The sequence below is a fragment of the Sitophilus oryzae genome, unplaced genomic scaffold (genome assembly GCF_002938485.1).
Source record: "Sitophilus oryzae breed Bouriz unplaced genomic scaffold, Soryzae_2.0 scaffold_1507_pilon_pilon, whole genome shotgun sequence".
Taxonomy (NCBI): Eukaryota; Metazoa; Arthropoda; class Insecta; order Coleoptera; family Curculionidae; genus Sitophilus; species Sitophilus oryzae.
This window is the reverse complement of record NW_022146178.1, coordinates 706,872-723,946: the sequence shown is the minus strand read 5'-3', so window position 1 is coordinate 723,946 and position 17,075 is coordinate 706,872. Positions and strand designations below refer to the sequence as shown.

The 17,075-nt window shown below is 29.1% G+C and overlaps 1 protein-coding gene across 7 annotated transcripts in view; it reads right to left on the bottom strand.

Annotated features, from left to right (window-relative positions):
• LOC115878260 (cAMP-specific 3',5'-cyclic phosphodiesterase) overlaps nt 1-17,075 on the bottom strand; it is a 743,109-nt gene that overhangs the window by 474,319 nt on the left and 251,715 nt on the right. Inside the window, exon 1 of one of the 7 annotated variants that reach the window (XM_030894690.1) lies at nt 10,644-10,762. The exons of the other annotated variants lie outside the window; for them this stretch is intronic. Within the exon in view, the coding sequence (XP_030750550.1) occupies nt 10,644-10,747 (104 nt within the window). The 5' untranslated portion in view covers nt 10,748-10,762. Of the gene's footprint in view, nt 1-10,643; nt 10,763-17,075 lie in introns of those variants that run through there. 7 annotated transcript variants of the gene reach the window in all.

Genomic DNA, 17,075 nt, shown 5'->3' with positions numbered 1-17,075 from the left:
CAGACTATTATTTCATCTCAAGTTATTATTGTGTTTTTTTTGGAAATATCAATGGACTAAAACAAAGATAAATTTATCGCAAATAGGTAAAAACATTTGATAGATCTAAAAAATTATAGAAAATATTTAATTTGATATTATAAAGTCTTGAACAATATGCCCTATCGGCAAGCGATAGTCTTAGGTTAGTATTAAAATAGGCATTAAAATGTAGCCTAAAATAGCCTAGGCATTAAAATGACTTTTTTATATTGTCAATCGCGTCGCAAAAATTAATACTTTTGTGATGTTTGAAAAAAATATTTATATGGCAAAATAACGTTTGCCGGGTCAGCTAGTATTCATATAAAATTTTCGTGTTGCTAAAAATCAATAAACCAATTATTATATATATTTTTTTAAATTACTTTATTTACTGAAATCATTCCCAATTCTACTCGGAATTATAAATTAATGTTTATTCTTCGAATAATCTACGTTTGACTTTATTAAACACAAAGCCTTAATTATCTGAAAATTCAGGCAAATAATAATTTTATACAGTTACATAAAATCAATTTTTACTCTGTTTTATTAAAGCTGTATTATTTTCTATCATGGAATAAATAAAAAAAAAACGTTTTTTGCATTTGTTTTCTTTGACGATGGTATAAATACTATTTTTTTAAAAATTATTCATGTATGAAATAAAAATGCGGTAAAGTATAGCAGTTTCTCGTTTATAAAAGTTCAAAGTATATTTAAAATTTAAATTGAAGTTAATTGTAAAAAATATGTTTTTCAGCATTGTTTTTGATGAAAAAAAGCTTTATCAATTATTAAAAATATACAAAAAACTAATATTATTTATTAATTTTCTGTTTCAGGGGATAAAAAATTGAATATATACAAAGGAAAAAATTGATCAAAGTATATATTTTTCGTAAAAGAAAATGAGGAACGACGAAAAAATCCAAGCACACAAGAAGCAAATCTCTTTAGGACATCGGGTGTCGATATAACCAATCAAAATTGGGTCTTATTGATCTGAGGGAGTATTGCTCGAGGCTTTATATACAACACAAAATCAACAATAACCCTAAACCTTCCGATGATTAAAGGATCCAATTTATGCGCCTTGGAATAAAAGGAACATGAGAATAAGATTTTACAAAGGAAGTAACAAGGAAGGAAGTTACAAGGAAGTTACAAAGGAAGTTACAAGGAAGTAACAATCAACAATTGTATTTCAGGTGAGAGCAACTATATATTTTATATCTAGTAAACAAATAAGATTCTTTTCAAGATTCTCAAACAAGAGGAAATTATTTTATGAGTGTCTAGTTTCCAATTTGTGTCGTAAAATGTTATACTTACGAATCGAAATATTACAGGTATTTGTAATATAACGGCAGTGACAATATATGCCAAAAATTAATTTAATAATTATATTAATTTTAAAAGAATTTTTACAGTATATCCCCGGACCATCTTCAGAGCATAAACTTTATTATTAACAATGTGGCAAAATAAAATTACACTAATCACCACAATACACCAAAACATTTTTACTTTTACACTGGACGCGCGTTTCGCTAACCATGTTAGCATCATCAACAGATGATTATAAACTAAAGTACAATCTACAAGTTGAGCGTTTATATACTCGCCCAGTAGGTACCGAGTGGGCGTGGCAAAATCTAGCCAACCGAGTCAGAACCAACTGAGCGTAACAGTTAATTTCCGCCACTAAAGTAGTAGGAACAAAAGAACTAGGAATTGGACCGTTGACCTGTTCATACTATCTTTACATTTATTAATTCTGATGCTTTCATATGCATCTAATTGCCTGTAATTTGAGACTTGTTTAATTAATTTTAAATTATTAAGATCTATACAATGTTCTTTATGAACAATATGTTCGGCAACGCAAGATTTATCCGGTTTACCATATCTTATCTGAGCTAAATGTTCTTTAAATCTAGTTAATATTGATTTTCTAGTTTGCCCAACATATTTCTGATTACAATCTTTACAAGAAATTTCATAAATACCCGACCTTTCCAGTGGAGGTGTTTTATCCTTTGGATTACCTAATAATTGTTGTAATTTATTATTAGCACTATACACAAGTTTATAATTTACATTCTTCAAAATTCCTTTTAGACCACGGGATAACTCTCTATCAAACGGCATCGAAAAATATTTAGACGTGTCTTTCTCCACTTGAAAAGTCGAATTTTCAGAAATCATTAACCTATACCTACGTTTTCTAATTAATTTATCAACTAGTGAAGGAGAATATCCATTACACTCAGCTACATTCCTAATGTAATCTCTTTCTATTTCATATCTTTCTTTGGAAAGTGGGAAACTAAGTTATCTATGAACTAGGAAATTTAAACTAGCCATTTTATGTTCAACACTATGATGTGATTCATTAGGAATATATCTGCGTGTGGTCGTATTTTTCCTATAGATATTAAATTCCAGGCAATTATTAATATTTCTAATAACTCATACATCTAGAAATGGTAATCTGTCGTTGTTCTCAATTTCATGCGTAAATTTAATGGAAGGAAAACGATTATTTAACTTAGAAATAAAATTATCTATGGTGTCTGAATGTGTGTCAAAAACAGCAAAAATATTATCCACATACCTAAACCATACTCTTGGAAAATACTCAAACTGATTCTTAGCCTCCACCTCAAACCTGCTTATGAATAAATTAGCCAAAAATGGAGACAATGGATTACCCATTGCTGTACCTTCCCGCTGTTCAAAAAAGTTAGTCACTTTCCAACGAAAGATATGAAATAGAAATGATGAACAGAGTCAACGGTCCAATTCTTCTCAAGTTCTTTGTTCCTACTACTCTAGTGGCGGAAATTAACTGTTACGCTCAGTTGGCTCTACTCGGTTGGCTAGATTTTGCCACGCCCACTCGGTACCTACTGGGCGAGTATATAAACGCTCAACTTGTAGATTGTACTTTAGTTTATAATCATCTGCTGATGATGCTAACATGGTTAGCGAAACGCGCGTCCAGTGTAAAAGTAAAAGTGTTTTGGTGTATTGTGGTGATTTAGTGTAATTTTATTTACCTGTGTAACACCATAGGTTCCAACCCTCAACTGTAATATTATCAATGTGTGCAAATATTTTTAGGGATAGTATATTTCGACCCCAGAAACACGACTGAGGTTTTTTTGGAATTGTTTTAATTCTTAGTTAAAAAACATAATATCCTCATAATATGGCAACATAGATAGTAGTTTAAATTTTCAATAAATAAAATCCAGAAAAGATCCAGTGGTTCTGAAAATTTAAGCAAAAAAACTTTTTATGGGAATTTTCCACATAATTACTGAATACATAATATAATTAAAGATTGCCTAGATTTCATAATTGGGTAATTTTTTAATAAACAATAAAATAAATTCGAAATCTACCTATTATTTTCGTGTTTTATTTTTCAACATATTAATTATATTTATAGTACAAGCACTAGAACAAAAGCACACGTAATAGATTATATTATCGTTATAATTTACTATGATCAAATCCAATACCGCTAACATTCACTGATGTGGAATATGAAGTACCCAGTTTATGTACGTGAAGTGGTGTATTGTTATACTGGCCGATTCCTGTGTTCTCGATGCTTGGAGTGGCTAATAAACTGCAGCACAGGCATTATGTTCACTAAATTATGTTTGTATAGTTATAGGTTTATGATGGATATTAAAAAATATTTGTGGTAAAATTCAATTTGTAAATCGTATCATCGTATGTTGTGAAAAATATATTTTAAATGTATTACAATTATTAACACTTTAAAATAAATTAGTGATATATTTCTTATTTATAATGCATATATGTTTAATTATTATAAAAATATAAATGCTCTTGTAAATCCAGTGTATTAAATTTAAATCTGCATATTTAGATTCTGAACTGAATGATTTTTTTCGCATAAAAAAACAATTATATTTTTTCTTCAAATAAATTTGACTAGTGGGGTTTCTTTACGATATGTATCTTAAATTATAATTTTTAAATATATCGTTATAATTATTTTAAATGACATGCTTTAAACTTGTCCCTTTTTCTAATTTTGGGAGCTCTATATAAACTTTTTCTTCTTAACAATATTAGTTATACATGGGACTCGTCCACATACTAAATTTTGTATTTTTACAGTTTGGGACAATTTTTTTTATGTAGGAACAACTCTCATAGGAGACGAGGCACGCAATACTGTCTAAGTTCTATATTATACGGTAACCTTTATATTTATTACTTATTTCGGTAATTGTCTAGATATAAATACTAATTAATTTCTAAAAAATATGTTACATATATAAAATATTTAGAAAAAAATTATAAAAACTTATCTATAATTAGTTTAAGTTTATTATGTGTAAATTGTATAATGTGTTATAATTATTATAGGCGTCATGAATTTTACTACCAATTTAATGTTCATTTAAAATTAATATTAGAGGATTATATTTAATGCAGGGTCATCATTGTTGGAAAGGAAGGATTATTAAGTATTAAAGGATTATAAAAGTAAGGATTATTAATGGCTACGTAAGAAATATAAATATATAGAGAAATATATAGAATGTCGAGATAGATGAAACTGCAATTTCTTTAAGACTATTCTATACAGATTCTATTATTTTTTTCCACAACACCTATATTTAACTAATGAAATTGGGTTTAGCTTTATGTTTATTAAACTATATTCAATATATTTTAATGAACGTTAAAACTGCAACAAAACTGCAAAATAGAACAACAAATCACCACAATACACTAAACAATTTTACTTTTACACTGGTTATCATCATCAGCAGATTAATACTAAACTGTTTAGTTTTAGTCATCTGCTGATGATGCTAACATGATTAGCGGAACGTGCGTCCAGTGTAAAATTAAAAGTGTTTTGGTGTATTGTGGTTATTTAGTGTTTTAGTTTTCTGTTGTAACACCGAAGATTCCCACCCCCAACTGTAATACAACAAAACTATAATTACAAATCTTGATTGTCCATAGGTTTACGAATATTGACAAAGATAAATAAACTGCAAATCGTATCAACATATGTTATGAAAAATATTTTTTAAATATAATATAACGATTATTGTGTTGTCCGTTTAATATATTATGTATAGTAAGAAGCAAAAAATAGATTAAATAATTGTTTAAAATAAGTTATTTTTTAAGATATCACTCTAAAACGTACTCTATTATACAGTAAATGATTTTAACAGTTGTTTTATAGGTTCTATTATTTTGAAATTGTATAGAAAAAGTTACTAGAATATGTGTATCTGCCTTTAATAATAAAACAGTATTTCCATTCTATTTACTACTAGAACCACATGAGACTCTTACCAGCTATTCCCTTTACAGATTTTCTGATAGCTCAGCTATAAAGAACTCATTTTCCAACTATTTATAGAGAATCAAATACACTTTCCGAGCGGCAGGGAGTTAAAATAAACTCAGCAGGGAACGAAATAACGTCGATTGCTTATAGCTTTTCCTGGCGGCGCAAAAACAAATAGTAACATGTATTCCCGATAAGAATTTACTTGTGAAGCTGGAATTTAATATTTCTCTTCACGGTTTTAAATTAACACTGGAATATAAAAGGCTGTGCATATAATAAATACCTCTTAGAAAAATTCTTTAGTCAATACCGTTTTTTGAAGGAATTAAAAATGTTATTACACAGAGACCTACAAAAATACAATACTATTATTAAAAAAGTTCATATAAGACAATTTTTTTTTAATACGAAAATTCTACTACAAATCTGATAAATTTTTGTTACATGAACTAAAATTTAAAATTAACATTCACCATCTAATGATAGTTTCCTAATGATATATAGTATTATTAATTAATATTTATTATATAGAACTGTGTCATATGCTTAACGGAAAAAGAAATGCAGAATATTTCGGGAAGTAAGGGGTCTTCCTGTCGTCGGAAACTACGTGCAACAGCTGTGTCGACACTAGCAAAGAAGGGGGTTGAGGATAACACAATGGTCAAAATAACTGGGCACGCAAACCCGAACTCAATTAAACCTTACCTTCAACTCGATGATGAACATCATGCAAATTTGGTAGAAAAAATGAGAGACAATGAAACTGCTACAAGTTCTAATAATAATACTAATGTTTTTTTGTATCTACTATAGGTTCTTTTAATTTCAATTCAAATTCAGCATCTTCAAGTACTGCAACGGAATCTAAACATAATAATTTTTATAACTGTGTTTTTCACTGCTATTCTTCATGTAATTTCTAATTTCTGATATTATAAGTTCTTTACAGTTGAGGGTTGGAACCTTTGGTGTTACACAGCAAAATAAAAACACTAAATTACCACAATACACCAAAACACTTTTACTTTTACACTGGACGCGCATTTCGCTAACCATGTTAGCATCATCAGCAGATGATTATAGACTAAAATACAATCTACAAGTTGAGCGTTTATACACTCGCCCAGTGGGTACCTAGTGGGCGTGGCAAAATCTAGCCAACCGAGTCAGAGCCCACTTCGAACAGCGGGAAGGTACAGCAATGGGTAACCCATTGTCTCCATTTTTGGCTAATTTATTCATGAGCAGGTTTGAAGTGGAGGCTAGGAATCAGTTTGAGTATTTTCCAAGAGTATGGTTTAGGTATGTGGATGATATTTTTGCTGTTTTTGACAAACATTCAGACACCATAGATAATTTTATTTCTAAGTTAAATAATCGTTGTCCTTCCATTAAATTTACGCATGAAATTGAGAACAACGACAGATTACCATTTCTATGTATTAGTTATTAGAAATACTAATAATTGCCTGGAATTTAATATCTATAGGAAAAATACGACCACACGCAGATATATTCCTAATGAATCACATCATAGTGTTGAACATAAAATGGCTAGTTTAAATTTCTTAGTTCATAGATTACTTAGTTTCCCACTTTCCAACGAAAGATATGAAATAGAAAGAGATTATATTAGGAATGTAGCTGAGTGTAATGGATATTCTCCTTCACTAGTTGATAAATTAATTAGAAAACGTAGGTATAGGTTAATGATTTCTGAAAATTCGATTTTTCAAGTGGAGAAAGATACGTCTAAATATTTTTCGACACCGTTTGCTAGACAGTTATCCCGTGGTCTAAAAGAAATTTTTAAGAATGTCAATTATAAACTTGTGTATAGTGCTAATAATAAATTACAACAATTATTAGGTAATCCAAAGGATAAAACACCTCCACTCGTAAGGTCGGGTATTTATGAAATTTCTTGTAAAGATTGTAATCAGAAATGTTGGGCAAACTAGAAGATCAATATTAACTAGATTTAAAGAACATTTAGCTCAGATAAGATATGGTAGACCGGATAAATCTTGCGTTGCCGAACATATTGTTGATAAAGACCATTGTATAGATCTTAATAATTTAAAATTAATTGAACAAGTCTCAAATTACAGGCAATTAGATGCATATGAAAGCATAAGAATTAATAAATGTAAAGATAGTATGAACAGACACAACGGTCCAATTCCTTCAAGTTCTTTGTTCCTACTACTCTAGTGGCGGAAATCTAACTGTTACGCTCAGTGGGCTCTGACTCGGTTGGCTAGATTTTGCCACGCCCACTCGGTATCCACTGGGCGAGTATATAAACGCTCAACTTCTGGATTGTACTTTAGTTTATAATCATCTGCTGATGATGCTAATATGGTTAGCGAAACGCGCGTCCAGTGCAAAAGTAAAAGTGTTTTGGTGTATTGTGGTAATTTAGTGTTTTTATTTTGCATTATAAGTTCTGTTTCATGTTATTGCTTCATTTTTAAATAGATTTTTTTAATATGTTCAAATAAATGTTTTTAAAAATCTATTTTCATGTTTTTTTTTCGGGAAATATTCTACCGAATTACAATCGTGCATCAAAATTAACCTGATAATTTCTCATTTAAACATGTTGTCAATAAAAAAACGCATTCGTTTATATTCATATTTTGGAAGAGGCTCTTACGGCAAAATCTGAATGTAAACTTATGCAGTTTTTAGACAACATGCACTTGGGTAATTACTTCCGAAAATAGTATTATCGGGCCAAATATAATCTCTCTTATCGCTGAGCTATTGACAGAGTCGTGACAACGCAAAGTGTTTAAAACAACGGCCTGCCAAACGTACATCTAGCATGTAAACACATTATCCAATTAAAAAAATTACCGGCACGAACACAAAAACAATAAAGCTTTTTCTGATTTCGTCTGATTGGCGCGTCGTGCGTGACGTCAATGTCTTATTGACGTCACTCTCGTGCCGGTTGCACCCTAACGTCTAGCTGACCTATCTCAAGTTGGATTTATAGCGCTAGGACGCCATTTTAGGTGGTTTTTAAAGCTTGGCAACACTTTAGCCTTTATATTGCAGTCACTCTTTTTATCGAGGTGATAAAAATTTAAAAGGTTCAAACAAGCTGTCCGCTTTAAGAATACTTTCCGCATTATTTTGTTTACTTGTAGAAGAAAAATAAACGCAAAAGCACTACCGTAAGACTATTAAAAATGGCAATTAATGATATTCACAATAGAATCTTACGTATAAATAATTATCATCGATCGTTATGCACTACTGTAGCAAGTGATGAATTATCAGATGATGTTAAATAAAATATTAATTTTATATGTTTATCGGCCGTGAAATATAAGTACATAAAAGTGTGTTATCAAATTTTAGGGTCATTGTAGAGCAATATTTATACACCGATATCCGCTTTAACACCGAAGTTAAGCGACGATAGGTATGGATCATTAGGACTGGTGATCATCTCAAATCTATTGCTCATTCACAGCGATTAGAAGATATTAGAAGAGCTCGTTCACAGCGATTAGAAAAGTCACATGAGATTGGATATCCTGTAACAGTAGATTTAGACACTTAACAAAACTAAGCAGGTTCTGTCCAGATTAGCCTTGCGCCAAAGAGGAGGTCTTAAGGTAGCTATCATACTTTATACCATATTTTTAGTTCATAAGTATATGTTTTAAATTATTATATTTTAAGTTTCCTACTTTTTATTTAAAATAATCCTTAAAATTTGTAGTAGTTGATATAAAAACTATAGTGACTGTTTATTATTCTGAAACATCTAGGCAACTATAATATGTCATAACTAAAATCCTAATACAAGTTAATGCCGAGTTTGTAGTTGTTGTAGTAATGAGTTTTAGAATATCCAGCAGATGTTTAATTAGATGGTTAGAAAAATGAAGAGAAAAACGGGGAGCTGCTTACTCGAAAAGCTTTTTAACAGATTAATCAACACATTTTACGAAATTTGTGTAGTTCTAATACTAAAATTATCATTAATATAACGAGTATTAAATAATAGTGAAGATATAAATACAGATTGTTAACTGGATGGTTACTTATTGGAGAACAGAATGGCAACACTGCCTACATTCCAAATGAGTACTAAGCTAAGCTGCCGAGCGGGCCAAGGTTGCCATGTTTCAACCATAAAGCTCTTGTCGCGAGTAATAGACAAATTAACAACCTGTATATTGAAAAAAATATACACCATATTAAAAATCTATTATGTTTATAAATTACACATAGAGAGTAATTCATGGTATATAATAAAGAAGATAAAGGGTCTTAAATAAATGCAAATATTTTCAGAGCTGGTAGATCTCGATAAAAGAAACATATTTTCTCTTTACAGTTTTTCAAATAAGTCCAAAATAACTTTAACCGTTGTTCTATTTCGAAAATTTCTTTTATAAGAAAAATATTTTTTCCTAAATTTTGAGAACCACTGGATCTTTTCTGGGTTTTCTTTCTTGTAAATTTAATCTATTACTTATGTTGCCATATTATCAAGAAATTATGTTTTTTTAAATAAAAACTAAAAAAAATTTCAAAAAATTATTCAAAAAATTCCAAATTTTCATTTTTTTTTTCGCGAAAAAATGTCAGAATCGTGATTCTGGGGTCGAAATATACTTCCCCTAAAATTATTTGCACTTATTTAAGGCTCACCTTGTATATAACAGGTGCGTTATTTTCGGTTAATTTTAGTATTGAATATAGTTAATAGTCTTTCCAATTTTTAAAATAATACACATATGGATCTGATGTTGTCTTTTTTTTAGATTAACATTTTTTACCCACTTATACAAAATCTAATCGATTAGTATAAACATACACATCGAATTTATTGTCATTATTATTGTCAACACGTAACTCAAATTGCAACTTTTCATATGCAGAAAACAATTCTTGACCAATGCTTAATCCGGAATATATTTTGGTAAATATTAGTAGGAATAGATAAAGTAGAAATAAGATAAAAAAAAATAAAAAATAATAAAAATAAAAATAGATACTTTTATTAAAAAATGTAATATATACTATTACATTTTAAACATAAATATTCCATTTATAAGACAAATGCTGTGCTGCTGTTCAAATTAAGTGGCAACACCGTAATACTAGAAATATTTTAGGTTGATGAAGGAAGTAAGTTTATAAGAATCTAAGCTACTATTATTCGTTTTCCATAAATATATAATGTATATATTGTTCATAAATAAACTGGAAATATAGCTATATTTACCCCTGAGGATGAACTCTAAAACTAGGTCCGCAAGGACAGCATATCGTCGATTGTCCTGCCGAATTCCGTTTTCTCTTCTTTTTCAAACACCAATGCTGACCCATATTTTAGTCCACTTAGGCACTAACACGAGTCTGACTCATTATTTATCGATTACTTTTTATCTAAGCAAAACATTATAAAAGGCAAACAAACATAATCGTTCCGTAAACCTAATTTGCTTCTGTTTACTACATTATCTAACAAAAAACATTCACTACACAACCATATGTTGAATGTATCGTAAAAATATGAACGTATAGAATCGGTTATTTTTCTAGCGTGTTTATTGGAATCAACGTTAATTTTGATGTTCGCTAACTAACTGAGGGTTTTGTAAAGCCCGGCTTTATTCCCATTAATGTACGCAGAAGTATTAAACGAAATCTCAAGGATAATTTCTCCGACACTAAATTAAAGTGGGCGAACTAAAGGATATTTATACCTGGAGCGGAAACTCCAGAGGCCATTTTTAAAACACAAGTCATGCAACCGGCCGTCAGCTCTAAAGCCGGGACCTGTAGCTGGCTATCATTATAATAATAAAACCATTACGTTGAGGAGGAAAATATCCAGGAAAATACGTGGAGGTGGTAGAAAATCGTTCAGGATTGATGAATGAAATATTGGCGGGTAATCGGTAGAACTGGATAAGGCAGCAATTGATGTTGATTTTTTTATTTATTTGGATAGAAATGGTATTAAAATAGACCGTAATAGAAAATGTGTATCGTAAACTCAACAATTGTGAATATTGAAAATATGATGAGTACAGCAAAAAAAAATTTAATATGAAATTGCTATATTAAATAACTTTTAAATTATAAAAAATATTTGATATTGCAACAAAAAGTTAAAACACAGAAATTACAAATATACCACAAAAGCAACATTATATAATTTTCTGTTGGTGAATAAAAACCACATAAATAGCAAAATATTAAAGCTACATATACTTAGTATAGTATGGTTTGGTATAGTAGTAATTTATATACTTTAATTTTCTAAAAACTATTTATTTTGTCATTTCTATCCGAGTAAAATTAAAAATATACTAAATAGATATAAGCCTAAAAATAAAAATAATCAACCAAAGTTTATTAAATAAATAATAACTAATGATTACAGTACGTATCAGACTAATTTTTCTCAAATTCAAAACTAATCTACTAATTGCAGTACTATTTTTTGTTGTTAATTAATATATACTATTTAATATGTAATCTGCAAATGCACAGTTAATACTCACCTTAATATTAATAAATAATACAAATATTAAAATCAATAGTTATATTTTATTCAATGGATTTAATATTTATTAAAAAGCAAAAACATATATTTAAATTATTTACGATATTATTGAGCTGGCTTTATTTCTGAAATGTTTGTTATATCATTATAGAAGCATAAGGTAAGTAATGCCATGAGGAATTTCAAATATTGACTTATGAAAAATTCTTTTAACATTTGAACTTAAGTGGGGGCAAATGTTATTTGAAATTGAAAAATTTAGCAAATTATACAAGTTCCAATAATACAATTTAAAATATTATATATCTAATCAATTAACAACTTTTACAGAGATAAAATATATCCTAGTAGGGGATAGTGAAAAGAAAATATAAACTAGATTAGATATATCAGTATCTTTATTGCAAATTAACAAACTTAAGCACGTTTTTCTATATATGCAAAAAACAATTCTAAAATATTTATACAGTTACCACTATAAAAATTCATCTCATATTATTACTACATGCTGTCAAATATCAGCCATGCAAATTTTAACATAACCTCTAAATATATCTAATGGCTAATAAAAAACTAATTATGGCTTTAATTTTACTTCACACTGGGCACTGTGACATTTAAGTCTATAACCGAATTCTTATTATTAAAGAACGATAGAACAAACGACTTTTTAAGAATCGAATTTACGAGTATTTTCCGTAAGACGTAATTTAAAATAAACCTAAATGTAGTCTTTTATTTTGCTCTATATACAAAAAGATAATGAAGAGTTTTGTTTACACCATCACTCAAGTCACGTTTTCTTACGGAGTTGTAACAAATTCTACTTCTCTGTGAAAGAATGTGCCCATTTACAATGTTGCCATTTACTAATAATGTTTTAAAGTTGGCTTAAATGCTTTAAAATTCCACATGTTTGATAAGAGATAGGTTAGCATCTAAAAATTATCTCCGATAAAAGAAAAATAGGACAAACTTTAAATGAAAATGCTGTTTTAAAATTTAATAAACAAGAAAAGCGTATCGTGGATCGTAGAATTATGAATACTATTGGCAACATTGTTAATTCGAAACGCCACCTGGAGGGGGCGAGTCTGTTCGTGTGACTGTCGGCCATTTTGCGCAGCATCCCTAATTATAATTTAAAATTGCCTCTTAAATTTCAAACTTAAATATTTCTGCTTATTTTACAGTACGAAAAATTAAAAATTGAATTATCTGATAATGGAATTAATAAAATTGTTTTAAAATTAGGAGTATAAATCTTCATTATAATAGTAATAAAAATGTAAATCAATGTATATCGTGGTATAATGGTCGTTTATAATAGTCTTTCTTAAAATTTAATGGAAATATTACATAAAAATCAATATAGTAATGTAACTTTTTCATTACAAAGCAACTGTAAGGACATCTAGCATCGAGTGGCGAAACCAACTTTGCTTTATTGATTTTCGTTTGAATATAGTTTTAGCGACAGAGATCCTGTTAACAAAATCTGGCAAATATTCGGTAGATGTCGCCAGGTTCGTAGTAACTGAGAAATAAATTAAAGTTTTGCAGTTGTTTAGAAGTATTTTTATTTACTATTTTGTTACGAAGCTTATATTAAGCTTAGCTTGGACAAACAAAACAGTTTAAAATTGTTTTAAATTTGTTAAGCACGCTAAATATTAATGAAATAATTCCATCACAGGAAAGTGATAATATACACCATAATTTTTAATTAAAAATCGGATTTGTTTATTTTAAATGTCCAACTTTTTATTCAGTATTCATTTTAATTTTCGATTTTAACATTTTTATCGCTGTGTTTTAATGAGCTTCCGTTTTAATTTGATGTACTTCGGGTCCGTTAAATTTATATTTAGTAAATAATACAACCCGGAGGTCTTTTAATATTCAAAAATAAACTACAATTTCTGCTTGGTTTTGTGCATTGACTTATTATTGTTACTATCAATTTTAGTATACATTGAACATTAAATTCTATACACACACATACAAAAAAAATACCGCAAATTCAAGTCTGTATTTCAAATTTGTTTTGATATACAGCGTGTCCGAATATTCCGAAGATATAGAACTATTACGTATTTTTTGAATGAAAATAAGTTCAATGGACACAATTATTTATCTCTATACGTGTATTTATCCCTATAAAGTGCTTCATTTGTCCGTTAGAGGGCATCAAACTTAAAAAATAAACACATTTTTTCAGATATTTTAAGAACCGTTATCCTGCGAAGTCTCATATAAATCGAAATTTGAACTAGATTTGTATCTGTGTTTTGCTAAGTGCTTTAAAATTTGACTCTCACAAAAATCAAGAAAAAGTATTTTGGAAATAAATATTTCCAAAATCGATTTTAACATTGAAAATGTTTCTGTTATCCTATATAAGGGAGCCCAAATCGAATTAAAATGCTACATTTGCCACACCATGACGTCATATATACAAGGGTATAGGAAATCTCGGCGCAGCGGCGGCAGTCGGCCAGCGCGCGCAAAAACCATTACATCCCTAATTGTTTATTGATATATCTTTATTAGTTTAAAAGCAAAAATATGGCGTTTTTGCTTTGATACCTTGTCAAGACATAAGCGAAACTTTTAAATTGTTTCTTTTTTTCATTTAGGCCTTCGTTTTCGTTAAATGAAAGTTATATTAAAAAAAATCTATTTTTAAAGCAAATTTTCGCATGATTGAAATGATTATTAATGTTTAAAGTTTTTTTTGGTCATAAGCGCTAATGGAAATGTTTTTTTGTAAATAATTATAAAAAAATACTCCCTACGAAGACTTTATTGTGTACTGGATCAAAAAATAAGTATTTGTTTTCTCTATACGATGGTATTAATATATCGATTTTTGATGATAGTGCCCTTTTACCCGGTCTAATTTTGTACTACTTTCGGAATAAGGGTCCCCATATCATGTACTGTACTTCCATCCCTGAAAAATTCAGCTTGTGACTCCGAAGTGAGAGGTAACGTCAAAATAAACTTTAATTTACCTACATCATAGGTAGGTGTAGGTACTCTAGGTATATTCTACCTAGACAGTAGCTGAACTAGCTGACAGTAGTAATTAATTTGTTATCCGATAAGTAGTTGTCATTATATAAGTTTAATCATCTTATACCTCCTATAACGGTATTGGTTTTGGATTTTTCCTGATTGGTTTGTTAAACAAAAATATACTAGGCATATAAATGTCTGTTACAGGTTAATTCGTTAAAGAAATATGTTACACACATATTATTTTAATAATAATAGTATAATAGTAATGGCTATATATTATGTTATAACACATACATATGTATTGAATGTACTTATTTTAACCAATGCATTGTTTTGTTTTTTTAATCTCACAAATAAGAAATGTTTTATAGTTTTTATTATAAAAAACAGTGATTATACAATTTATTTACACCCCTTACACTGTTTTCTGTAAGGGGTATAACCAGGAGTATATTTCGTAAACTCTTACGATATAAGAGGGCACAAAGTGCTTTATTACTTAATGTGCTTATTACTTAATGTATTAATTATTAATATTTTATTTAACTCATTAATTTTCATTGAAAAGGAATTTTTGTAATTTGCCACTATATTAGTTAAAAACTAAGAAACTCATATCAAATTTAAGTTTTGCGATTTTGACTTATACTTTTTACAAAACCTGAACACATTTTAAAAGAAAAAAAGTTTTTGATAATATTTGTGTAGATTGACTACAAGTTGTATAACATAAATTTCTACGACCGGTCTACCTAGTGGTCTGCAGCATCGCCTTGTGGTGCAAACGTGGGCCTGTTAATCTGTGACGTGACGCACAACAGCCAAGAAAAACAGAAGCGTGGCTAAGAATTTAGTAATTTAAAAAAAAGTCTTTTAGTAGTAGGTATTAAAAAGTAGTAGGTATTAAAAAGTAGGTATATTTCAGTAGTAGGTATTAAAAAGTTTTGTGTTTAAATGGGGTTTGCCTTTAACAGTTAAAACATTATATCGTAAAGTGTAACTTTCCGTAAGAATTCTTTATCTGTCATTGATCACGATCTGTCATCATGTTAACCTGATGTTTTGCATGTTATTTTGTTTTTTTCGAGGTTTTTTTTGCTTGCTTGTTTTACGGATAGGTGCTATCGCATAATTATTATTGATAATGTTTTATTTAATTTTAACATTACTACTTTTTCAGTGAATCTTTAAATCTGTTGTTTTTCGTTAAGTTCGTTATTTAAACATATGTGTGTAATACACTCATATTAACACTAATCATATTTTTACATTTTTATTCATCATTTTCAATGCCCCCCCGGTTGCATCTTTGTAAAAGACTGTGATTTTTTTTTTCGTACAATGACCCTTCTAGTATTTACTACATTTTTGTCTCTTGTAAAAAAAACCCACCGGGCATACTTTTTGGGAAAAACATTATTTTTCCAAAGCTAACTTCCAAAAAATGTTTTTTTATCACATCAAGCTATGGAGGCGCATAAAATCTATTGTGCTCTAACAATCTAATTGGCAAAAATACGGAATTTGATGTCAATTTTATGTTAGCGTAAAGAAAGCTCAAAAAAAATAATAAATTTAAAATTAATTAATTAGTTAGGGTTTATTTTTGACTGATGCGGAACGGACAAACGAAGCACTTTTGTATAAAGGTGAATTATGTGCAATTAACTTATTTTAATTCAAAAAATATACGTAGTTTTGTATGTCCACGGAATATTGCACAAGCTTTGGAAAAATATCGCGTTTTTTTTACACGAGAAAAATAATGAAGTAAATACTAAAGGGACCATTTTACGAAAAGAAAATCTGTCATCGGTGAGCTTGAAAAATATTTACACTAAAATGTATGTAGGATTGAGTGTAGTTTTCACCCTTCCCGTACTGTTTCTTGATTTTTGTGAAAGTCAAATGTTAAAGCTCTTGGCAAAACATAGACACCCAAAATCTCATTGAAATCGGAAAAACGGTTCTTAAAATTTCGGAAAAAATATGTTTTTTTAAGTTTGATGCCCCCCAGCGGACAAAAGAAGCACTTGTATCCAATGAAGTAATTTACGTCTATGTCCACGGAATATTAGGACACCCTGTATTCAAATATAAATAAACATCAAATAATCT